Consider the following 25,486-nt stretch of genomic DNA (forward strand, 5'->3'; position numbering starts at 1 on the left):
AGAAAGGAGTTGTTGGTAGCCTTGAAACAAGCTGGCCCTCCCCCTTCCCTGCTTTTAGTGTCAAGTTCTCCCATTCTCTTGATGCCAATAAAAGCACGGGTTGACACTTCCCTCTAGCTAGTTTTAGGGAATTGTAGGGTCCACCTGGGCCTCTGATTGTAGAACTAGCTGGTAGGAATAGTTGTGAAACACGCCTGCCTGAGCCTCTGATTGTAATCTGTAATTTTTCTTTTTTATGAAATAATATCGAGTTCTCTTTCTTTGCTGTTGAATCATCTGTCTCGAATTTTTTTTTTTTTTTTACCACCATCAATCTTTCCTAGAATGATTACTTGGAACCGTTGCCTGTTGTGCCTGCCGGCGCACTAATCCTCCCCACAGACGGTGCCAATTGTAGGGTCGATTTCTGTAGCCTAAGCCTAAAGAGATTGGTTATAGGCCCAACGAACCCAGAATAATAAATTTGTAGAGAGTGGGTTGAAGGTTTAGGCGCAGACCGGCCCCCTTAGAAGCCTGAACATCTTTTCCTTTTATTGAAGAAACACTTGGAACAATTTACAACTAGGAGATGCTTTTCGGCCCATGGCCGAGGAGGCTTTTTTCCTCCTTTCCCCCCCATAACATTTTGCTTGTCTCTCTTATATACTACTCTCTTCTTCTTCCTGTTGATCGTTCATTGGCCTCTCTTCTGGCCGCCTGTCCCATTAGAGGTCGTATCTGTACTCAAGTGGTTCACTCTGATCGATGTAGCCCTGCCCGGGGGTTGCATCCCCATTAATGCGGCCAGAAGGGTTAGGTGAACATATTAAGTGCTGAGGTGACAACTGGCTCTGGGTCTGTCCCCCCTCCCCTATAGTTATCCTTAGTATGCCGAGGACGAGGGGATCCTCGGCGCGGATCCAAAGAAGGGTTTGCTCCCCAAATTGGCCTTGGGCAATCATCCCTCCTCAGACTGGGCCATTTGGGCCTGGCTCGGAGTGGACCGTGGCTGTACGATTTCCTGGCCCCACATCTATCATTTCTTATGTAGGACTCAAGGATTTTAACCACTTTAATACCATATTCAAATAGACAAATTAGAAGTCAATTTCTTATTCACTCCACAATTTTTCTAACAGATATACCCAATAATAATAAATGAAAAAAAATGAAAACTTCAACCGCAATGGAATAGTATGATTTTGAGTGGGAGAGTTATCAAAGATGTTCAACAGTGTGTTGTTATCAAAAAAAAAAAGTGTGTACTGTTTTTTTTCGTCTTTGGTAAGGCTTATTATATGATTTGTAATATATTCTGTAACTTGATGTATATATAAAGAGAATCCAGTTATTATAACATCATGTACATCTCATACATTTTATATTGTTAATTGTTTGTACATATGCCATACATAATACGCCAAAAAATGGACTTAGATGGGTTTCCTAACTTCTAAGTCGATATAGTCCTCGCATTAGGCCCTCCAGATCGATTCGAGGGTTAGTATTCTAATTCAATTTAGATGAAACAAACTTGGCCTGGAAAGCCTAAGGATTGGTACTGCATTCGGGCCTGAAGGATCCCAAACCCTTGTGCTATTGGCATGCCTGGTGCTACCCCATGTATTTCTGTCGAGTTCTTTTCTCACATACCACAACGAGGGTGTTCGTTTGATGGTCTGGGCCCTATACGAGAGAGGGGAGTTGAGTTTAGCATTGCTGCATAATGGGCTTATGCCCCTAGCCCCTCTTCTACTCATAAAGATCCTTTGTCCATATTCTTTTTTTTAAGGTAGTTTCAACCTATGGTTTCCACTTTCGATAATAGTTTTTTTTCATCAAATTAAGATGCCAATCAGTGTTTAGTGTAAACGATTAAATCCTAGATCTGTTATTCAACTATCAAAGAGTTTACCAGTTAAGCTATTGTCCATATTCTATTACTAAGTGAACTTTTGTCTCCTCTTTTGCTGCTACTAGCTATAAAGCAACATCAATGTATATAAAACGACGTCCAAAGTTGCACGAGGTTTAGAATTTGCCCAAAACCAACACTATTTCCATTTTGTTATTGTAACGATCCAAAGAAAAGAGCTTGTTGCATTTGCACTATACCCCAAAACGAATAATCTAGTCACAATTAAAACTCTTTGTAGTCGTTAATATACTCTAAATTAATCCAGCATAGGTGCAACGTGGGACTCACCACACACTCACACTTAATCAATATTCGATTAATCTAGGGCGTCACACTATCCCCACTTAAATCTCTGTCATCCTAGTTAGAGCCCATTTTGTGGCGCAATGCCTTTAAGCCCACATGGTATTACCATACTAAACCAAGGTTGGTTTAATACAAGTTGGGGTCTTAGGTGAAAACTTTCAATATTATTTAAATAATATTTAGTTTATTAACAATCAATTTATTTAATGTTCTGCACTATAATTTTTTTAAAATTTAAAATTCATTATCCTAACTTTTTTGACTAATTCACTTGAACGATACGAGAAACATTGCAAATTTGATCACATAAGCCTTATAAACTAAGTCATCATCCATTTTTGCCACATCAATTTGTAAGTATTTTGTAGTAACTTTATCATTTTCTATTTACTTAACGGTATTTCGTTTGGATTTCTATTATTCTATAGTTTAAGACAAAGGTGAAGAACCAAATATATAATTAAACCAAAATGAACTAAGACATATTTTCTTTTCCTAATATGGCTCAATATTACTCGTACTCCTTGTCCTGCATACGTACCCAAGCTTTCACAACTCAACCCCCACCTGTTGTCAAGACTCAAAATGTGTAATTCTTATATGGTTGCCATCAATCTGCCTCAGCCTTTTACAAATATTCTAATCCATAACTTTATTATCATATCATATAGATTAATTAAAAAAAAAAAAAAACAAACAAAAGGACTCACCGACTAATGATAGGTCACACTCAACCTTACATAACCAAAAGATAAACTAGTATTCATCATACATATGGTGTTTGGACACGTGGTGAACTTCGAACCGCAATGTAATACATTTAATTAAAAATAAGAAAGCAACCTCCGCAATTTTTGAAACATATTATAGGAAATGTGATGGGAAAGATATTAAAATTAGAGTGGGGCGGTGATGCTGGTCGATTTCATCACATCACCATTTCACAAAAACACATCTGTGGTTTCTGTTGTGAATTTTTTTTTTTTTTTTTTTTTTTTTTTTTTGTTCCAAGCCCTCTCTCATTTTTTTTCTTGGTAATAAATTATTTTTAGTTATATAAAATGTATACATAACGTTGTTCGTTTGTTTTTTTTCTCTCTCTAGGAATCAAATAAAAAATTACTCCATTTCTATTATTTTCATGTAGTCAAACATTTAAATAGAGACATATCTTCATTCTTCCTTCCCGTCACACACACATAGATTGGAGCTTACTAAAATCATCAACAACTGCAAATTGCCTTCATTTGGATGGGATTGAAGTATTGAACTCAGGGAGATCATCTTCTGTTTCATCATATCACCAAGACCCTTGCCTAAAAGGCAATGCTAGTCGTGCTAAATAGCGATCATTTTCACATTTATTACACCCTGACAAACTCCCATTGCATTTAATTCATTTCAACATGTTCCCTCCCTCAACTTAGGCAAGTCAGAATATTGAGCCACCCAATTGTTCCCTGGAAATGGTCAGACCAGAACAACAAGCATCAATTCAATCAAAGTAATCTAGGCTTCGAGGCCCAGCATGTGGAGGTGGGGAAGATGTCTTCTACAAGTATAAAAGGCACATTTTAAGAGTATGAAGTATAATCCATTTCCATCCACAAAAGTACACTTTCATTCACATAAGATCATGAACTGACTTTACTATTGTAGTGTGACCGATAAACCCTTAGTGGAGAAGCTGATCTCATAACAATCTTCTAGTAATTGTGCAGACAACAACTAAAGATACATCCCAACTTTTGTTGTCTTCCTTATCCAAGGAATCCCTAATACCGCAATGGGCTTTTGTTGTCAGTAGTTAGTTGTGTGTTCTACTAGAATGGTAAACGAAAAAGAGAATATTCTCTGGTTTATATTTACTATGATAGACAACTCTTTGGGTCTTTTTAGTGTTTGATTTTGTTAGAGTGCCTTTTGTGCCAACTTTGTAATCTCATATTTTCTTAGTGAAACTTTCTTCTAACCAACGCCTGATGACATAGGACTAACGTTGAGCCATGTAAGTCTTTGTAGAAATCTTGTATAACTAAGTACACTCACAATGAAGAGATTAAAACTTTCAGCTATCCAACAAGAATCTAAGATTTACTATATGAAAATTTTCTAATTTCATAGTAAAATTATTTATTTTATGAACCCAATAGAGTAAGAGTAAATTTATGTACATGATACATCATATATACATGCCTTTCAAGTGGAGCCATCAGATAGTTGAGACGCTAATGACTCAAAAAAAAAAAAAAAAGAATTTCCCTTTCATTCATGAATTCGAACAAAGAAAATAGAACAAAATAGCCAACTATAGCTCATTCACAATTCAAGCAGCAACCGGGTTTTTATTATTCACCTCCTCCTACGAATTATTGGGCTCCGCCTGAAGATTATCAGTACCCGTATCCTGCTGCTGCTCCGAATTGGGGTCCGACCGGGTCGACTTCTTATGCGTATTACATGAAAAGCTCGGCCCCGCAAATACAGTCTGTGGTGATTGAGGAGCCGGAGAGATACCCGGTGTCAAATGGGCAATTTCCCGATTCGGGTTACGGGTATTCGGGTTATGGGAATAATGGGTTTTTCGGGTTTTCCATGGGTGGTTCGCCGGCGAATGATCCTCGGAATAACGGGGATCAGCAACCGGGTAAGCCGGCTCCTCCGCCTTCGCCGCCGAGGGTTTCGACTTGGGATTTTCTCAATGTGTTTGATAGTTATGACAATAGTGGTTACCCGGCTTATTATCCCCAGGCCCGGTTCGGATTCGGGTCGACCACGAGTAGTCCGGACTCGAAGGAAGTGAGGGCAAGAGAGGGGATTCCTGATTTGGAAGATGAAATGGAGCAAGAAGTAGTTAAGGAAGTTCATAAGGAGGGGAAGAAGTTGAAAGAGGAAGTTAATGTGAATAATAGGAATGTGAATTTGAATAATAAGAATGATAGGAATAGGAATATGAATGCTGGTGAAGGAACTTCAAGGGGTGTGCCATTGCCATCACATGTTGGTTCAGGAAGCTCAAGCACAATACCATTACATAGTAGTGGTGATAGTTCACTACACTCGAGCTCGGCCCGAGGAAAAGATGTAAAGAGTAGTAGTCCTGATACAATCGTGTCGATATCATCCGAACACGAGTCTTCGGGAAAGAAAGGAGTGAGATTTGGGGTTGATGAAGCGTCCCCTATAGATGCAGGGTCTTCCAAGATAAGTAGCTTGACCACATTGTCGAACCACGGCTCGAGGGACCTTCGGGAAGTTGTGAGGGAAATCAGGGATGAATTTGAGACTGCCTCTAGTTATGGGAAAGAGGTTGCCCTGTTGCTTGAGGTGGGCAAGCTGCCTTACCAGGCTAAAGGCACTGCACTTAAAGGTATTCTAATAATTGTTCATCTTAGTAGCGTATCATATATTTCTTGATTGAGTGTTCAATAGTTTTGTGTGTGTAATTAGTAATTACATTCACTATACAGCATTTTTGGTTTCTGTTGTTGGGAATGTCATTTACTTACAGGTTGCTTGTCAAATGCACTGTGTTAGCTATCAATATTTGTTAAAGAGAGTTTATTTAGATGCTCTATTATACTAGTGATCACAAATTCAAGTAGGTTGGAAAAACTTTTTCATCTCTGCACTGCACCTTGTGGGGCTGCATGGGCAAGATCATGTAAGTAGGTCAAAGAAAATGGCTCATTCTCCTGAGTAGAAATAATGTAAATCAAAATTTTGTAAAAATCCACATATTTGGTATTTGGCCTCAAAATATTTGAAGCACCTTCCTAAGCTATTTACATAGAGTAGTTGCTTATGTTTGTTGCATTTTATTTTTAATTCAATTCCTGGTACAGTATTGCTAATGGTTTAGCCACTTATGAATTAAATAATCTTCTTAATTTTACTAACACTAGAGCCTTGGCCCAGACTATCATGTAGTTGAGACTGGTTTGCCATTTTTGACCCAATTCTACACACTAATTCATCTAAATTAAATTTGATAGCAGTAGGGGCTGAAGCTTAAGATGAATGAGTCACTGGAGGATTTTAATTGCAAATCAATTTGGGAAGCAGATTGAATCATTCACCATGATCAAGTAGAATAAGATTAGACATGCACAATTGACCAAAATACATTCATCTGCTGAGCACTGAATATATTCGATGAAAACATCATTTGTATGGGTCTTCTTCCTGTTTTCCTGACCCCATAATATAGGTGGAATGTTGTGTAAGCAGCTATCTAAATCTTCGTTTTTTTAAATGAAAGGAAATAATATAAGGTTTTTCAGATTATAATTCTCTGACAATGAGATTTTCATCAAGAGTACTCTCATTTATAAGATGCGGGAAGACAAGACCGCCACTGTACCACATTCTCACATAAGTTGAATCATTAAGCATGAATGTTATGTGAATATTAGTATTTCTCAGGAAGTCCATACCATATTTGCTTCATGGTTTTTGTGGGCTAATGCCTATCATATTCAAAGTTTGAGTTCTCTTGGGTGATGAGGTTTAACTGTTAGCTCCTGAAACTTGTGTCTTTATGCAGTGATCTTTTCTAGGATCTGCTATCTGGTTGCACCATCCATGTTTTCTTCACAACCTCCGACCAGATCATCAGTAAGAATATCTAAAAGGACTATGAAAATGGCGAAGGCATACTATGGGGAATCTGTGAAGGACTTCAACGTGAAGCCTGGAAACCTTTCATCAACTTTGGATAAACTTTATGCCTGGGAGAAGAAGCTATATAAGGAAGTTAAGGTATGGGTGCATTAAAATATACATTAAGGCTTTCACCTGTTAAAAGTCTATAGAAGAGTTTGCTTTTTGGAGACCTTGTGTATCCTAGTTGTTTGAGGGTGGATATATCAAATTCCGATCTTTTTACTTCCTTCCACTATCTTCTCTTTATTATTCAATTTAGTTAAGGATGGTGGGTTAATTTAGGCTTTGAGATTGGTTTTTATTCCTTTATAGATGCATTCCTATAGCACTTGTAGAAGGAATTTCAAGTTCATGCTCATGCCCGCACACACACACACACAAAATACATTGATAGTATGATGGGCTTTTGTGATGTTTAAATTTCTTGAGCAATTCATGAGGTTTTCAATATTGTGATACTATTCTTAAGCCGCTATGCATTGAAACAGTCCCCTTCTTCCTTTTTATTTATTTTAATAATAAGTAAAGAACGAAAACATTCCTCTCAAATGGTAATACTTTTAAAGGAAATTGTATCTGGTACAAATATCTCTTCTATCCCAATAAGAGTCCACAATATCAGAGAATATTTTTTTTTGATAAGTAAGTCCACAATATCAGAGATGATGCCAAATGCTTCTTGATCGTTACCGCATAGGTTCATTAGCAACCTTTACTGGCATTGATCTAAAATGATGAAGTCTATCATTCAAAATTTTCTTAACCGCTCTTTATCAGTTTTCATGGTTTGTTAATCATCTACTCTACCTTGTGAAATTTGTTCTCTCATTCTCTAACTCAGACACAAGCGCACAAAAAACCCACTCAGACACTACCTATTCCACCTAGCCCTTTCCTGCCCTTATGTATGTATGTAGTTATTATGTGGTACTGGTCATTGGTTTCAAAATTTGAAATCATCAATTTGTTTCTTTAGCTCATTTTCACGTCTTTTCTTTGTTTTTTTAATAGCACCATTTGTTCATGTTGCACTTGAGCATGATTTTGATTACATATTGAAGAAGATATTGTCCTGAGTTGAGAATTTTTCACGCATGTGTATGTGTCTTGCTAAGCTTAAAAACAGTCTGGCCACAATGGTTAGGGAATCTTCTTCAATTTCCTGGCAAATGTATATTTTTCACATACTCACTCTGTCTTGAGTGGCTCAAACTGCATTTTTCCCTGTCCCACAATAATTAATTTCTCACATTACCCTTTGTTATATATGAATATATATGCCTCAATCTGTGTGTTGATTGCTTCTAAAAGGATTTAAATGTTAGTTTTTCCTTAAAAGTTGTGCATTTGGAAACTGAGCCACTCATTATGGAACAGGAGTATTTGTTCTGGGTTGTTCCTTTTCAGAGTTCATGTTCATGTTCTTTTGTAGAGCTTTTTGGATGTGGATGTATGACTCAAAAAATCCTACACTAGATTTTATATCAGTGCATTTGTACAATGACATTTTTGGGTAAACACGTCATATTTGCGTTCAAGTGATTGTTTCTCGCTGGTTTAGAATAGTTTAAAATCTAATCCAGATCTGGACATTTCAAGGCTTCAATGATTCTTTAATTTATAAAATTGTTCCATTAAGGATCCATGCACTTTAAATATTTGTTCTTGCTCTGTAACTTTATCACATGTTTTATTATTTGCTCTAATTCTAGGATGAAGAAAGGCTACGGGTCACTTACGAAAAAAAGTGCAAGAGACTGAAATTTCTAGATGACCGAGGAGCGGAGACCAGTAAGATCGATGCTGCTCAGGCTTCAATAAGAAAGTTGCTGACAAAAATCAATGTTTGTATAAGAGCTGTTGATGCTATCTCAAGCAGAATAAATAAGTTGAGAGATGAAGAACTCCAGCCCCAACTCACTCAATTGATTCATGGGTATGAAATTGTTTTCCCTTTTGGTCTGGTTAATGGTTATCATTTTGGTGCTTGGTTAGTACTTCTTGCATGGATACACAATAATGGAAAAGTTGTGAAAGGGTATTCCTATACATGTCTGGCCTGTGTGCATATCTTCAGAAGATAATCTTCTCATACTCATCTCCTTTTTTATTTTCTTTTCCTAAATTTTATAGAGAATACAGCTCAGAATGGTTTTTTGGAAATCTTACTTTTAAAAGGGCTAATCTTGTTATATACTAATAGTTATAGGGGTTTGTGGTGATTATCATAATGACAAAATGATCTTCCTATTTTTATTACATTCTAAAATGTTTTGTTTCCATACCCTGATGAAGTCTTGACTAAATGAAGTTTTTACTGAGATCTCATTTGAATATGTATTTACCTCTCACCAGCTGGGAATTGGTTGGTTATTTTTGAAAACTATTAATGACTTGCTGGTGAGTGGTGATGGATATGTCAAAGGCTTGCAAATCATTTACACGCCCTTGGTTTCTAGGTGGGGATTTTGTAGAAAAGATGGAAAGATTGAAAGATTATCCACTATTTTGTGGGAGTGACAAGCAATTGAACTTTATTTGTATGCTACTTCGCTTTCATTTGATATGATTAGTAGCCTTTTTTATTTGCAGATTGATAAAAATGTGGAAGTCCATGCTTAAGTGCCACCAGAAACAGTTCCAAGCTATCATGGAGAGCAAATTTCGCTCTCTTAAAGCGAACACAAGCTCCCGCAGAGATTCAGGTTTGAAAGCTACTCTTGAACTTGAAATGGAGCTTCTGAATTGGTGCTCCCGCTTTAACAATTGGATTAACACCCAGAAATCTTATGTCAAGTCCTTAAATGGGTGGCTTTTAAGGTGCCTTAACCAAGAACAAGAAGAAACGCCTGATGGACCTGCCCCTTTTTCCCCAGGCCGAATTGGAGCTCCTCCAGTTTTCATAATTTGCAATGATTGGTACCAGGCAATGGAAGGAATTTCAGAAAGAAAAGTGGCAAATTCCATGCATGGATTTGCCGTAAGCTTACGCCAGTTATGGGAAAGGCAAAACGAGGAGCAACGCCAGAAGATTGAAGCAGAATTTCTCTCAAAAGATTTTGAGAAACAGCTTAGAACCTTACGCATGGAGACAGGGAAGATGGAGCTTGACCATGACACAGTGTCGGATAAAACTGCTGTGTCAAAGGTTCCTTCCGAAAGTGGCATTTCACCTTTGGATGATTTAAAGGTGGATTTGGATTCGATGAGGAAAAGACTTTATGAAGAGAAAGCCAAGCATAAGGAAACCATTAGATGGGTTCATGATGCAGCTTCTAATAGTGTTCAAGCAGGTTTGGTTCCAATTTTCGAGGCTTTGGAGAATTTCACTTCGGAGGCTTTGAAAGCTCACGAGCAGGTCAGACTTCCAAATGCTGGTGGTTCTTAAGGGAATATGTACTTCTATTTATTGCCTTCAGACAGACAAGTTGGGTCCTAACTGGGAGTGAGCCCGGCCTCTTTATGTACAGTTGTTGCCATGAAATCAATCACATTTAGAATGGTTAGGTTGTCAGAGAGAGAGAGTTATTATACAGCTGAATGTTAGGCACAGTAGGAAGCAACTTTGAGAACATGCTGAAAAGTGGGGGCTTGTAGAATTGGTTACAATATGAAATGGTTGGTAGAAAAAAAGTTGTGTGGTGGATCCTTGGAAATGCTTCGAACATGTTACTCATGTTGAATTTTGGTTCTGCAATAACCCCTAAATAGATAGGTAGGAAATTTTGTACAGAAATTTATTTATTGGTTGATTGGTTATCGGTGGCTGTATTGATTGTTTTTGGAATGTCTAGGAGGAGGTTATCAATTAGGTTTACTGGATAAAAGTATTGAATGATCTGTCTCATAATGAATATAATCTCATTTTGAATTATCCATCTTATAATGAATGGAAGTCTGTTTTCTCATTACCAATTGATTACTATGTTTCTTCTACTTTGCCGGCTGATCCTCATTTTTCTTTGGGGAAATTTCTAGGTCATTATTAAAATTTAGTTGATTGTTCTGCCCCTCAAAACTTGGGGCACTTGGTTCTGTTTTAGTGTTTTGGATGTAAAAAAATCATGATTTTAGTTTGGTGGTGGGATTTAAAAAAAAAAAGAAAAATTAATTAATTATTTTTTGAGTTCAAGCGGTAGATGATCTTGATATAATGAAAGTCTGTATATAAAATGTCTTGAAGGCATGGAGGGCTTAACTCTAATCAAATCAGAGGGCCCTCAATGACTTGACCATGCTTAGCTAAAGCATCAGGAGCAACATTACAAGATGTACTAATCCTAAACAATGACACTTCTAGAAAGTTATCCATCATGCTTTTGACATCCTCAACCACAAAGCCAAACTCAGATCAATTAGGACAGTCATCTGTGAGTGCCTGAAACAAACTAGGATCCTTACAATCAACTCCACCTTCCAAAAGCTTGCTTCAAAGCAGAAAATAAATGCTTTGTGCAGGACCAAAACGTGGAGGAGATTTGGGCGAGGTTGTGTATTCATAATGTCACAATACGCAGCCAACACCACTCTCCTTCACAATCTCAGACCACAGCACCCAATATCCATTGATGTTCGTTCATGAGTCTCACCCCTGCAAAATTAAGCTTGGCCATGTTTTGTGTGGTGAGGGTGTCCAGACAGCTCATATCTGGAAATGAGAATTGCAGTCGAACATCAGCACATAAATCTTGAAATGAAACTGGATTTGTTTTTAGCTTTGCTAGCGACAATTGGCACTCTGCCTTGACAGCGCTTGCAATTGGATAATCCCACAAATACAATTAAGACTCAAGATCTTCCAGGCCTAGCTCACATGTGATGGATAATATGATTCCTTTCTTAAACAGTGCTATTCGAGATGGAAACCATCTATCAGATTTAATTGTCACACTCTCACCATTCCTAATCCTCCACCTTTATCCCATGTTAATTACCTCCTTGCCTAGACGAATACTCCACCAAGTATAGGAAGAGGTTATTGGGACTGGAGCATCTATAAAGCCCCATCCCACCAAGACATTTTTTTCCCATTTAGCTTATCCCATCTTAGCTAATGAATTTTCCTCTCCTTCTCCCATCTCCCCCACCAAAATCTAATAATCATTGCTTGTTGTGCACATCCCATTTGGAATTTTGAAGCAGCTCATAGCATAATTAGGGAATAGCTACGGCTACTACGTTAACTAAAACCTCTCTGCCAGCTTGTAAGAGGAGCTTTCCTTTCCATTCTTGAATTTTCTTCCAGATGTGGGTTTTAATATCCTCAAAAAAATGTCTTTTATTTTGTACAATTAAAGATGTTAACCCCAAAAATTTTCCAAAATTTGTCATTGTAGATGCCCCCAACAAACTTGGTAACCTCCATCCTCATCGATGGCACAATATTGTGGCTACAGAAGAGATTGGATTTCTCATACTTGAGCTTCTAACTCGATGCTTGTTCATAAATACTCAAAATATCCCTTACCACACAACAACCCTCTATATTGGTTTTGCAGAAAGCAAACTATCATCATCAGACAATAAATGAATAATCTGTGGTTTCCCTCTACTAATCATTACACATTGAGGAGGTGTTTGGTTCATTGTAATGTGTCATTGATGTGATGTACATTACGATAATATGACATTAAAATTTTTGATTTATTTTATTTTTTCTAATATTACCGTAATTTAAAATTACAAAATATATCTTATCATCTTCCTAAACAATGTAATGTTGTATTTTTATATTGAGATTACATTAATGTAAAATTACAATAATGTAATATTACGGTGTAATATAACATCACGACGAACCAATTGCCCCCTAAATGAGTTGATTCATTTTAGCAACCCTATTTAATGAATAAATGCCCCCAACACAAGAGAAAATGGTAAGGCACTAGTCCCCTACTCGGTCTCACATAGCCATGGGGTTTACCAATAATCACAACTGAATAGCAAACTGTCCTTAAGCACTCCATCACTAATGCAATCAAACTAATCATTTCATACAAAACTAAATAGAAAACTATTTAAAAGATTAGCTTGGTTTATTTTGGATTTTGGAACTCAATTTATTTATTTTTTGGTTAGATTAGTTTGGTAGTTTGAGACTTAGTTTTAGTGAAATTGAAATACTAGTTAAATTGTAAATTGTAATCAATTATTTGAATAATGTATTTAAATAGTTGAATGAAAAATCCAATTTATTTTTTTATTATGTTTAATAAAATGACCTTTACTCATTTAGTCATTTATACATATTTGGATTAGGTTGGTTTTAGAATTACTGAAAGTTGGGTTTGAGATCTCTCAACCTAAAAATATTGAAATGAATTGAAAAGTAACTAAAATCCAACTCAAACAGAGCTCTATCACTCTCCTACCTTACTATAGGGATGATAATGGGGTAGAGGTGAGATCAGTTCATGAGTGTTCCGCCCCTGCCCCACACATCAGAGCACGTTGCCGACCCCACAGGACCCCACCCCACATCTGTTACAATCATATTAAATTATGCTTAAAATTGCAATTAAATTGATCACATCAAATTGAACTAATTTTTACTAAGAAACTCAATAATATATATCAAAGTATTTAACAAGACAATAAAAAAATTTATGAAAATCCAAGCATTTTACTACTTAATAATATCGGTTAATACTGCGTTAGTTTTTTTTTTTTTTTAATATAAATAAAATAAATGATATTTTTGTAAATATATGCCTCGGGATATGGGGCAAAAATCTCACTCCATTTTGCCCCACCACCTTTGTGGGGCAAGAAAAATCGACATGGAATAGGCTGAATACTAAGAAGTTAGAATGAATAAGTGTGGACGAAATCAAAATGTTTGGTGACCTTAGCTCCATTTTAAGAGTATCCCATGATTTATATATATAATTTCAAACTCTCTTCTAATGTATGCATTGTGAATCTAAGTGATGTGCAATAAAATTAGTTGTGTAAGTGAATTCGGTTTAAAAAAAATAGTAATGAAAAAAATGTATTAAATTAAAGTGTATACAAATAAATAAAATATTTTATTAGCTTGAAATTATATTAGTAATTGGCAAATCACTTTGAAAATTTTAGTAGAGTTTAAATCTTCACTAACACTTAACTTAAACCCAACATGTAACATCAAGTATGCAATAGAGCTTTTCTCTGTCACAAGTGAAAGTTAGGGCTCCTAACTTCTCCTAGGCTATATAATTTTTTTTCCCTTCTTCTTGAAGGCTAGCTTGTCCTGTTAGTAAACTTTTATTTGCTTTAGGCTTGTGGGGGTTTTTTCTTTGTGGGGTTTGGGAAACACTGTCACTTTGTCAGGGTTTTTTTTTTTAAAATAACTATAAATTTCAAACTATATTATTAGTTAGGCAAGGTTTGAAACATATTTGGTTTATAGCAATTCGATTTTTCTGGAGTCGATTTTGCCCTTTAAAAATTCCACTAGGAAATCGAGTTTCTAAAACTTGATTTCCAAAATCGAGTTTCTAACACTCGATTTCCTAGTGGATTTTCAAAGGGCAAAATCGACCCCAAAAAAGTCGAATTGCTATAAACCAAATATGTTTCAAACCTTGCCTAACTAATAATATAGTTTGAGGAATTTTGTTATTTTTTAATAAAATCCACTTTGTCACTTGTCTTTTTGATGGAAGAAATCATGGAGGGTTGGGGCCGTTTATCCCTACAAGGTCCGAAGGGAGATGGTTTCAAATTACGCTCTGAGATGGGATCCGAGGAGTTCATTTTGGCTACTAAATTCTTTACCAAGCAAGTTTTAAACACTAATGCTATTGCATGAAATTTTTCCACAACTTTGGCGTTCACGCAATGGTTTTAAGATTAAGGATTGGGNTTTGAACTTGTGGGGCTTGAACCGTAAACAGTTCAAGAGCTTGGAAATTTAGTTCAGACACAAGATCCTATAGTTTGTGTTTTTAACCAAGACATGGCTAGATGAAGCTAGTCTGGTTTGTATTTTTGATTCTCTTCAATTTAGTCATCATCATGGGGGTCGAAAATAACTCGTGGTGGTGGTTGGCCTATTTTGGAAGAAAGACTTGATTTACATATTGAATCTTCCTCATAAAATCATATCAATGCTTTGACTAATAAAGGGAAAGATAATGTTAGGCGTTTTATAGGCTTCTATGGAGTGCCTAAAACTCATCTCAGATTTGAGTCATGGGATCTGTTACGTAGCTTACATAGGCAGTTTGCAATACCATGGCTATATGCAAGCGATTTTAATGAGCTCCTTAAGTCTCATGAAAAATTGGGGTCACTTACGACCCTATGGTCAGATGGAAAGATTCAGGAAGCTCTTGATGAATGTGGTTTGTTAGATTTGGGATTCGTTTAGTAACAAATTTACTTGGTCGAAAAATTATCCAAATGGAGGGATAGTGTGGGAACGGTTGGACAGGGCTGTGAGCACGGCAGAGTGGTTTGACTGTTTTCCAGTAACAAAGGTCCACACATTGGCATGTACTTCTTTAGATCACAATCCTATCTCCATTCTGCTCGAAGGTTTTATTTGAAAAGACTTAGAGACCTTGGCAATTTGAGTAGTGGCATGAAAATAATGGTTTCATGACATAGTAGAGAGGGTTTGGAGGATGCATCTTTGGTTCACTTTATGGCAGATGTGATGTTAAAAATTGAAGCTTGTCAAAGGCAGCTAACATTGTGGAGTAAAAATTCAGTTTGTAATGTCTAAGACGTTGAAGGAGAAGACTCATTTGTTGAAGAATGTCGAAGCAGCAGTAGCTAAAGGTAAAAACATTTGATTTTTGCCTTAATCTAAAATCTGAGATTAGTGATTTGCTTCGGCTGGAGGAAAAGATATGGCAGCAGAGGAGCCATGATCACCATGGTTTTCAGACCCGGACCGTTCATTGAACCGTTAAAAGAGAGAGGTTCAAGGTTTTTGAGGTCGAACCAAGGTCGAACCGGGGTCGAACCGTGATGACGTCATAATTAATTAATAATTATTTTAAATATATTAGAAAAAATTAATTAATAAAAAATAGAAAAATTAACTAAAATAGTCCAAAACAAATATAGATAGTATTTTTTATAACATAACTTTTATAATACAAATAAAAATTATTAAATTCTAAAAAAAACAATAGCTATTAAGTTTCTAAATTATTTTTAAGTCATGACAAAATACACTTTAATACCCACAATTTTTTATTTTATGACACCCAATAAATAGTTAAGAGTTAAAGGAGTTTATTTGCTCATGGCCATAGGCCAAGCCCGTTATTTTTTTTCCAAGCCCATTTGAATGGTCTTTGTTCACCATTTATTATGAATTAAAAAAAAAAAAAAAATCAAAACCCAAGAAGAAAGTGCTTGATAGCAAGCAAGCACTGACTAGTGGTTGACAGTGACACAAAGCACGCAGCAGGAAGAAGTCTCCGGAAGCAATGAAAAAGTTTACAATATTTTAGCAATACTTTCACAACAAAATTTATGTAAAAAATTGTTACTAATTTTAATTTAAACCCATTATTAAAATTATTTTTTTTACTTACTAATATTAACTAATAATAATTTATTACTTAAAATTTATTGTGAAATATTGTAAAAATATTGTAGTAATATTTAATTGTGATTTTTTATTCTTTTTATTTTTTTTCCTTTCATTCCTTGCATCCATACGATTCTTTTCCTTTTCTTTTTTTTTTTTTTCTCTTGCTTTTTCTCAACCACACACGTATCCCATCCCCACCCCTTTAGTCTCATCTTGTTTTTACTTTACTAGACTCTTCCTCCAGAGGGCGTGTTCTCCTCTCTGCTTTTATTTTTCTTTCTTTTTTCTTTGGGTCAGTACTCAGTAGGAATACAAAAAGAAAGACTACAAACACAAACAAAAACTAATCTCAGTACATCGCCTAGCCACGCTACCCCCAGAAAGATCATTCTCAACAACACCAGCCGTATCCTCAGGGGATTCTTGAAAACAATGAAATTCTTTCTTTATCTCTAGCTCTCTCTCTTTCTCATTCTCTTTCTCTCATACTCTCACCCGGTCACACACACATTACCAGCGGAGAACAAAGCCAGAATTTAAAGCTTGCTTCACCCAAGAGAGGAGTTTCTGAAGATCTGGAGCTGCATGATGTTCTCTGAAGAGAGAAGAAGAAGAAATATAAAGATATGCTGTGTTTTTCTGGAGATGGAACTCTGAAGACATGATGTACTCCAGCAGTTATTTTCTTTTTCTTTTGTTTTTCTCTGTGTTTTTTTTTTTTTTTTCGTTCAGATTCAAAGGGAACCGTGAGAAACGGTCTGATCACGGTTCTCAGAACCGTGTGGTCCGACCGCGGTTTGAACGGTTCCCGGAATTTTTTCTATGGTGCGGTTCTTGAGGCTAAAAGAACCGCAAAACTGAACGGTTCAAGGTTTTTCCGGTCGGACCGTACGGTCCGGTCCGGATTTCAAAACCATGATGATCACCAGATGTTTCAGGGGATAGAAACTCAAAATACTTTCACAATCGGGCTTCTCAACGTTTTTGAAGAAATAAAATCTTTCAAATTCGAAATTTGGATGGAGTTATAGTGTCAGGAGATGATAATGTTGTAGCCACGGTGGTCGATTATTATTCAAAACTCTTTACCACCTCTGACCCGTGCAATATTGAGGAGGTTGTGCAGTTCACCAAGTGGGTTGTATCAGATTAAATGAATTCCAATCTGATTGGGAATTTTTTAAAGAAAGAAGTAGAGCTAGCCCTAAAGCAGGTGGCCCCTTTGAAAGCCCCGAGGCCTGACGACATGCCCCCTATATTTTTTCAACATTACTGGGCAAGCATAGGAGATGATGTGGTCAAGGTTGTTTTGTCATGCCTTAATTCAGGAAAAATATTAACAGGTTTGAATCACGCCTTCATCTCTCTTATTCCTAAAGTGAAGAGTCTTGAATTTGTTTCTGAATTCCGTCCTATTGCTCTTTGTAATATTTTGTATATGCTTGTTTCTAAAGTGTTGGCAAACAGATTAAAGAAAGTCCTGCCTTTTATTATTTCCAAACCTCAAAGTGCATTCGAATCAGATAAAGCAATCTCGAACAACATTCTTATGGTATTTGAGACTCTCCATCACACGAAGTTGAAGAAAACGAGTAAAGTGGGCCATATGACATTGAAATTAGATATGAGCAAGGCCTATGAAAGATTGGAGTGAATTTTTCTTCAATAGGTTATGGAAAAAATGGGCTTTCATCCTATTTGGGTGGGTTGGATTCTAGAGTGTATTCGATCAGTCACTTATTCTGTGTTGGTAAATGGAGAGCTGAAAGGACATATTATTCCAACAAGGGGAATTCATCAATGTGATCCCCTTTCCCCTTATTTGTTCCTTTTGTGTTTAGAAGGCCTAAATGGTTTGATTGAGCAAGCAGTAGAGGGTAAGGATGTTAAGGGATTCTCTCTTTGTAGAACCGGTTCAAAAATATCACACATTTTTTTTGAAGATGATAGCCTTCTTTTTTGTTGGGCTCGAGTGGAGGATGTTAGAAAAATCTAGGCAATATATGAGATGGCCTAGGGAAAAATAAAATTCTAACAAAACTACTCTTTTTTTTAGTAGGAATGTTTCTGAGTAGGCGAAAGCTTTAATAAAACATTTGTTGGGGGTTCTTGAAATAAACAAGTATGAAAAATATTGAGGCTTACCAGCTGTGGTTGGAAGAAATAAAAAGGCGAGCTTAAATTACATTAAGGATTGAGTTTGAGGAAAATTACAAGGATGGAAGGAGAAATTACTTTCTCAAGCTAGAAAAGAATTTCTTTTGAAGGCGGTAGTCCAAGCTATTGGCCTTTGTCAAGACATCGAAATGCTTATTCGCAAATTTTGGTGGGGGCAAAAGGGAGATAGGTGAAAAATCCATTGGAGCAAATGGGAAGTATTGTGTAAACCAAAAATGGAAGGCAGACTCGGCTTTAAAGATCTTTGCAAGTTCAATGAAGCTATGTTGGCTAAGCAGGTTTGGTGATTGATCCATGATACGGGGTCTTTGTTTTATAAGGTGTTTAATTAAGGCTAAGCATTTTCCCAATTATACTATTTTTGAAGCTAACTCCTCTTTAGGTTCTTTTGCTTGGAAGAGTATCCTTCATTCAAGAAATTTGATTGATAAAGGGGGGAGATGGAGAATAGGTAATGGTCAGTCTGTATGGATCTTCCAAGATGCCCGGTTGTTAAATACTGTAGATGGCAAAATCTCTTCGTCTTCATCTATCTTGGCCCTTGATGCTTACATGAAGGACCTGATTAATCAAGAAACAAGTTGGTGGAATACCAGTCTTATTGATCAATGTTTTTATCCACCCGATGCTCTTCACATAAAATCTATGCCTCTATGCTCAATTCCTTAACCCGATTTACTAATTTGGACCAAAGAAAAATTGAGTAATTATTCTGTAAAATCAAGTTACAAGCTCCTTTGTGAATGGCATGTTGCTGAATCTGCCAGACCTTTAGTTTTTGATCAGCAGAAGTGTCTCTAGAGGGGTGTATGGAAGATCAAGGTGTCGGGGAAGATAAAGCACTTAATGTGGAAGGCTTGCTCAAATTCTCTGCCAACTAAGGAAAACTTGGTGAGACAAAAAATTTTGCAGGAATCCTTGTGTTCCCCCTACAATAGGGTTCTAGAAGAAGTGTTTCATGCTTTATGGAGTTGCACCAAACTTCATTCAGTGTGGGCTTCGGACTTTGGGTGGGTGGACATGTCCAGAATTTCTTCGGGTTCTTTTTCTGAGTTACTGCAGGTGATCCATAAACAACCTCAGTCAGTGGCTTTATTTGCTGCAATAGTGTGGTTAATTTGGTACCATATAAATAAAGCTCGCCTTGATGACGCTTCTTTGCCGCTAGAAAAAATTATTGGTTTTGCTTGAGATTATATTTGAGATTTTAAGAAACTAGTCAAGGTCCCTCCTAGCATTTGTCGAAGTGTCCAAAAGAAGTGGTGTCCTCCTGTTTCGGATTTGGTGAAGATAAACTTCGATGGAGCAATGTTTGGTGAGTCTGATGAGGCGGGTCTTGGAGTAGTGATCCGAAACTCTAAGGGTGAGGTATTGGCTGCTCTCTCTAAGAAAATTCAGAAGCCAACTGTCACACCCCAAACTCGAAAGGGCCCAAAGCATGAGAAAAACATCTCAAAGGTACCTGTAGATTTTGTTCCTTTTGGCAATTCAATCCAAATAAAATTATAACAAGTACCAACATCAAGAATTATCCTAATAATTCTATTAAATATACTTCCAAAGTAAGTCAGAGCTCTATGCAATAAATACAATGACCATTGGTCACAAAAGAATGGAGGTTTGAATAAATAAATATATAACATCAACTTGTCCCATTAGTGGAAATAAAGGCATAACCACTATTAGATACAAAAGAATTGGGTCAAGCCTACTCTAAGTTATACATCATCAATTATCTCCATCACAAAAGTTAGCCTCCATCAGCAGTTAGTCTAACTACTGCTAGCTACCAAAAAGCTGTCTAAAAAAGATAGTTGCCTACTCTGAAAAAGTTTGTAAAATAATAAAATGAAACAAAGCCCAGTAAGTGGCACAATTAATAAGGTAGGAGAAATGCAAGTTTCATGATAATGGACATTTTACAAAACATGTTATAATTTGGGAATTTCCATAAAAATCCAACAAATCCATTTTTCTTAATAAAATGACAAGAATGATTAAAAGAATGTAGCACCAAGCTTTTTCAAAGTATTCCAACATGAAATTACGTACCATTTACTGTGAGCTATCAAAACATCCTTTTAAAACCTGAAAATCCAATCCAAGGTCACATGACAAGCAGCCATAAAGCCGTTAGGTATGCCACAAAGACATCAGTTATGCCATGAAGACATCAATTATGCCACGAAGACATCAGCTATGCCACAAAGACATCAATCCGCCACAAAGACGAGCCAAGATACCAATGTCACAAAGATTACGGCATCTGGTTGGGTAATCACTAGTTAATCACATGTCACGCCCCAGGGGTAAAAACATGAAGAGCTCACAATTTACATGAAATCAAAACATGGTTCAATTTCAAGTAGTTTCACAAAAACCCTTGAAATATCCAATATATTCACAAGGTTCTCAAATTTTCCAAAACCATTTCTTGTCAATAACATTTTCTATCAATTTCTCAAATATCACAAGCCAGGATAAAATATCTTTAGAATTTGCAAATAATGCAATAAATCCATAAAATCCATTACCAAGAATTATATCAAAGATGCTTATCTCTTCCTTACTAACAAATCATGCATTTTCCCATATGCAATCTTAAACATGATGCGCTTTTCATATAATCATATATAACAGGATCACAACACAATTTACATGAAATCAAAACATGGTTCAATTTCAAGTAGTTTCACAAAAACCCTTGAAATATCCAATATATTCACAAGGTTCTCAATCACAATTGTTCAAAAGAATCAAATAAAGTATTAAATTAAACTGCTAAAGTCTTAAAGAATAAAGAGAGAGAGACTCATTCATTTCATTTCAGTTTCACTTTCATTTTCATTTTTCAGATAAAGAGAGAGAGTTATGTTGGACTGGAGGTCGAGTTGTGTTGGCTGCCCGATCTCCGATGCCCGATCCGTCTATTGGCTTGGGTTGCAGCGTTTCTTGTTGACGTTTTTGTCTTTAGGTTTGCTTTAGTGATTTGAGGTTTCTGATTTAGTGATTTGCAGCGTATATTGGGTTTTGGTTCTTTTTTTTTTTTTTTTAGATTGGGTGTGCTTTACATTTAGGATTGATGTTGGGCTTTTTTGTGGGCTTGCTCTGTTACAATTTTTTTTTTTTTTCCTGATTTTAGTACAAAATTTTTTTTTGGGCTTTTTTTTTTTTTTTTTTTGCTTGAAAGTAGAACAAATAATTTTTTTTTTTTTTTTTATTTAAGGGTGTTCCTAAATTTGCTTTGGAGGTGTTCCTCATTTTTTTTAAAGGGTAAAAAATGAAAAAAATTTAATTATTATATATAAAAAAAAAAATTTCAAGCCAGGGTTCCTGGGAACACTCTGAGTCCAACGTGGCGTCACCACTGTATCCTAGTGTTAATAAATGTTGGGTTTAGAATTCGTGATTGCGCCAATTGAATATATATATATATATAATATATTCCAACAAAAATATTGTTCTCCTTTGTTTCATTCCTCATGTTCCTAANTGGTTCAACAAAGGGTTCGCTATTTTTTAGATCAAAACAACGATTTTCAGTTTTAGTTACATTTTTAATTTTTCAGTTTTCAATAAGAACCAAACCGAACTCATGCCCAATCAAACCAGGCAGTCCAGTCCGATTTTGAAAACTATACTTAAGATAAAAGGGAAAAAAATAAAATTTATTAAGGCATCATTACATGTTGGGTTTTTTTTTTTTTTTTTTTTTTTTTTTTTTAAGAAAGAGATGCAATTTTGCTTTATTAATCAAGAATGAGGAAAATCAGACAAAACAAAAGACCACACTACAGAGGAACATGCTCCTTCCAGACAAGAAAAGTAAAAGAATGTCTACTTTTTGGGCAAAGGCATGTGCAACTGCATTACCTTGTTGAACAACATAAGAGAAAGAAATACTCTGAAAAGAGTATACAGAAAATAGAATATCATTGATGAGATGACCATCGAGAGAATTTTTCCAGCCCCCACACCTTAACGCCCCGATTACCAACTTGGAATCCCTTCAATCACTAATTTTTTTATAGCTTGACTCAAGGGAAAAGCTCACAGCTTGCTTGGTAGCAAGACTTTCCAAGACATCCACCATGGTTGGTGTAATGCCCCAGCCCACCTTTTTATTAAGAAAACAAAAAAAAAAAAAAAAAAAAAAAAAAAGGGGTTAGATTTTTTTTGTGTCACACGTGCCTACCCCACCCATTCCCAACCACAATCTTGCAAAATATCTCCCTATCTCCCTCTTTGGCCAGCCATCCCTCTTGTTCCTATTTTGTTTTCTTTCTTTTCTTTTACACAACACTCCTCTCTCATAACTCCCTCACTCTCAAACCGGTACCACTCCTCACCTCTTCCACCACCATTTTTTCTAGCAAGATCACCGGAAAACTCGATAGGAAAACGGTAAGGCTCACTCATCTCTACTATTTGAAGTAAAAATTTCTAATCTTTTTGTGGTTTATATGTTTTTGCTTGAGGTTATGTTTATCTAAGCTTTAATAATAATACCCATGTGATTTATGAGCATTAGAACTTATATTTATGTGTTTTTATTTATGGGTTTTGGTCTTGGTGGTTGTATTTGATGAGTGGGTTTATGTTTTTGAATGGTGGTTAGCTAAGTGGTGAAGATTGGAGTTTTGGCTTTCTAATGTGAAATAGTTGATGAATCTAATTTTTATTGTGTATTTGGAGCTAGTGGAGGATTTACATTTGGGGTTTGTAATGGTGGGTATTGTTATATATGTTGTTGTTTTGTGGGTCTCTTGAAAATGACATGTATATTGAGGAAGAAATTCATAAGTGTTAGGATCTCTTATGGTAAAGGTGAAACTTGGAATGACATGATGATAAGTTGGAGTCTATGCCTTGTAATGAAATTGTTGAGAAACTTGGAAGTGTAATCATTATTTGTGAGGTTAAATGCTAGGCTTGCCTAATAAATTTCTTAGTTAGCAATTTCTAATTCATAGCTAGATGCAATGTCAAGCTTTATGCCTATTGTGATAAGTTTGCTCGATATTGTTTAGGCTCTTGCTAATCTTATTTGGAGCTTGGTGAATTAGGCTTTTTGCATGTTGCAAGGTAAGTAGCTTTTAATGGGATTTTTTGGAAAATAATTACGTTGCATAAACTTTGTTTTTGGGTCAAACACATTTTGGGAAATTATTTGTGGAACTATATTTTCTTAAAAAGTATTGCGTTGTGATCCTGTTATATATGATTATATGAAAAGCGCATCATGTTTAAGATTGCATATGGGAAAATGCATGATTTGTTAGTAAGGAAGAGATAAGCATCTTTGATATAATTCTTGGTAATGGATTTTATGGATTTATTGCATTATTTGCAAATTCTAAAGATATTTTATCCTGGCTTGTGATATTTGAGAAATTGATAGAAAATGTTATTGACAAGAAATGATTTTGGAAAATTTGGCTCAACTTAGTTTTAACTTTATTACATTTTGGCCATGTTCTTGACTTTTTCTTTTTGGCTTTATCTGTTGGTGAGACTTGGTGAGATACAATTAAGTGTCTTATTGTGATTTGTGATTGTGAAATTTTCTAATTGGCAACTAGCTCTTGTGATTGGGGGGCTTGTCTCATTGTCTGTTGAGTGGGGTGGGGGTGGATAGGCACATGGCATATAGGGCCAGGTGAGGTATTTGAATTGGGGAAATTAAATACTGTGCTAGTGCAACTAATAAATAATAATTTAATTAATCAATAATTAATTAAGGAAAGCAACTAATAAACAATAATTAATAATTTATTTAACCAATATATTATAAAAGATAAATAAATTAAATTTTGTTAGGCTAAATAACAATTAATAATTTTATAATTAATGATACAATAATATAACAAATTATAGTTTATAAAAGACAAACAAATTAATGAAACAACTAAACAACAATAATTAATAATTTTATTAATATTTCAAATGAACTTATAGTGTATTGTTTATTCTTTTGCTAGAATTACGGACAAATATTTGATAAGAAAATCACGTACCCAAGATTCATCTCTTGTGCAAGATTTATCTTCATCTTCTTGATGATGTCTTTGGATCTTTCAACTAAAAAAAAAAAAAATTTAGGAATACCCTGGAAAAAATTCTTGGAGTCGCCATTGCTAGGATAAAATGTAAAATATAGTAATATACGTCGACATAATATTTATTTATTTATTTTGGTTTGCTGTTGATTAAACTCCATACTACTCTGTAGAAGAATACGTGGCCACGAAAACATAACTTTGAAACTTTCTTTCTCTTTTTAATTTTTTTACATCACTATTATAAGGGAAAGAGTCCGGCCTAAAATTAATATTTGGAATGATACTTTTTTTGGGATAAAGTGTGAATTCTAAATTTACTTCAATTTCCAACATTTTAAAGAAATTTGGACTAATTTATCTAAGAACAAAATTTGATTACAAACTTAATTGTAGCCTAAGGCTACAATTCTCACTAAAAAAAATATATAATTTAAAATTTTAATCGATGAACTACATGTTCTTTATGTACTTAACACACATGTCAAATTTCATGCCTAAGAGCATTCTCATCAGTTCTCTCATAAAAAATGTCATTTTAACACACCAAAAACCTACTTTATCATTTTAGCACATCATTTTACAACATACTATTTATCAGATGTTCTATACTTCAATTCTATACATTAAAATAATATTTACTACGTATTAAAATAATATATTACCCCCTCTCTATCCCTATCACTATCATCATCATCATCACCAACAACAGCACAACCACCACAACCACCATTGCTGCAACAACGGCCACCAACAACCACTGCCGCAACTACACCAACGGCCACCACTGGCACAAACCCACATCCACCAACTTCACCTCAAAAAAAAAAAAAAAAAAAAAAAACC

The 25,486-nt window shown here is 35.6% G+C and overlaps 1 protein-coding gene and 2 long non-coding RNA genes across 3 annotated transcripts; 2 read left to right on the forward strand and 1 right to left on the reverse strand.

The window, feature by feature from the left end:
• Positions 1-4,540: 4,540 nt before the first annotated feature.
• LOC111986869 (protein ALTERED PHOSPHATE STARVATION RESPONSE 1) lies at positions 4,541-10,742 on the forward strand. The gene is made up of 5 exons (XM_065768346.1): positions 4,541-5,573; positions 6,750-6,964; positions 8,581-8,804; positions 9,461-9,573; positions 9,745-10,742. Exons 1-5 carry the CDS (start codon positions 4,664-4,666, stop codon positions 10,254-10,256), a joined length of 1,974 nt encoding a protein of 657 aa, XP_065624418.1. The 5' UTR covers positions 4,541-4,663; the 3' UTR covers positions 10,257-10,742.
• A 5,758-nt stretch (positions 10,743-16,500) lies between these two features.
• On the forward strand, positions 16,501-17,896 carry LOC136065312 (uncharacterized). The gene is made up of 2 exons (XR_010626951.1): positions 16,501-17,746; positions 17,858-17,896. It is a non-coding gene; the product is annotated as an uncharacterized LOC136065312 (long non-coding RNA).
• A 2,205-nt stretch (positions 17,897-20,101) lies between these two features.
• Positions 20,102-21,312, reverse strand: LOC136065311 (uncharacterized). Its single transcript, XR_010626950.1, has 2 exons — positions 20,634-21,312; positions 20,102-20,404 (listed from the first exon to the last, which is right to left on the reverse strand). It is a non-coding gene; the product is annotated as an uncharacterized LOC136065311 (long non-coding RNA).
• Between the last annotated feature and the right edge of the window lie 4,174 nt (positions 21,313-25,486).

The sequence above is a fragment of the Quercus suber genome, unplaced genomic scaffold (assembly GCF_002906115.3).
Source record: "Quercus suber isolate HL8 unplaced genomic scaffold, Cork oak 2.0 scaffold_923, whole genome shotgun sequence".
NCBI lineage: Eukaryota > Viridiplantae > Streptophyta > Magnoliopsida > Fagales > Fagaceae > Quercus > Quercus suber.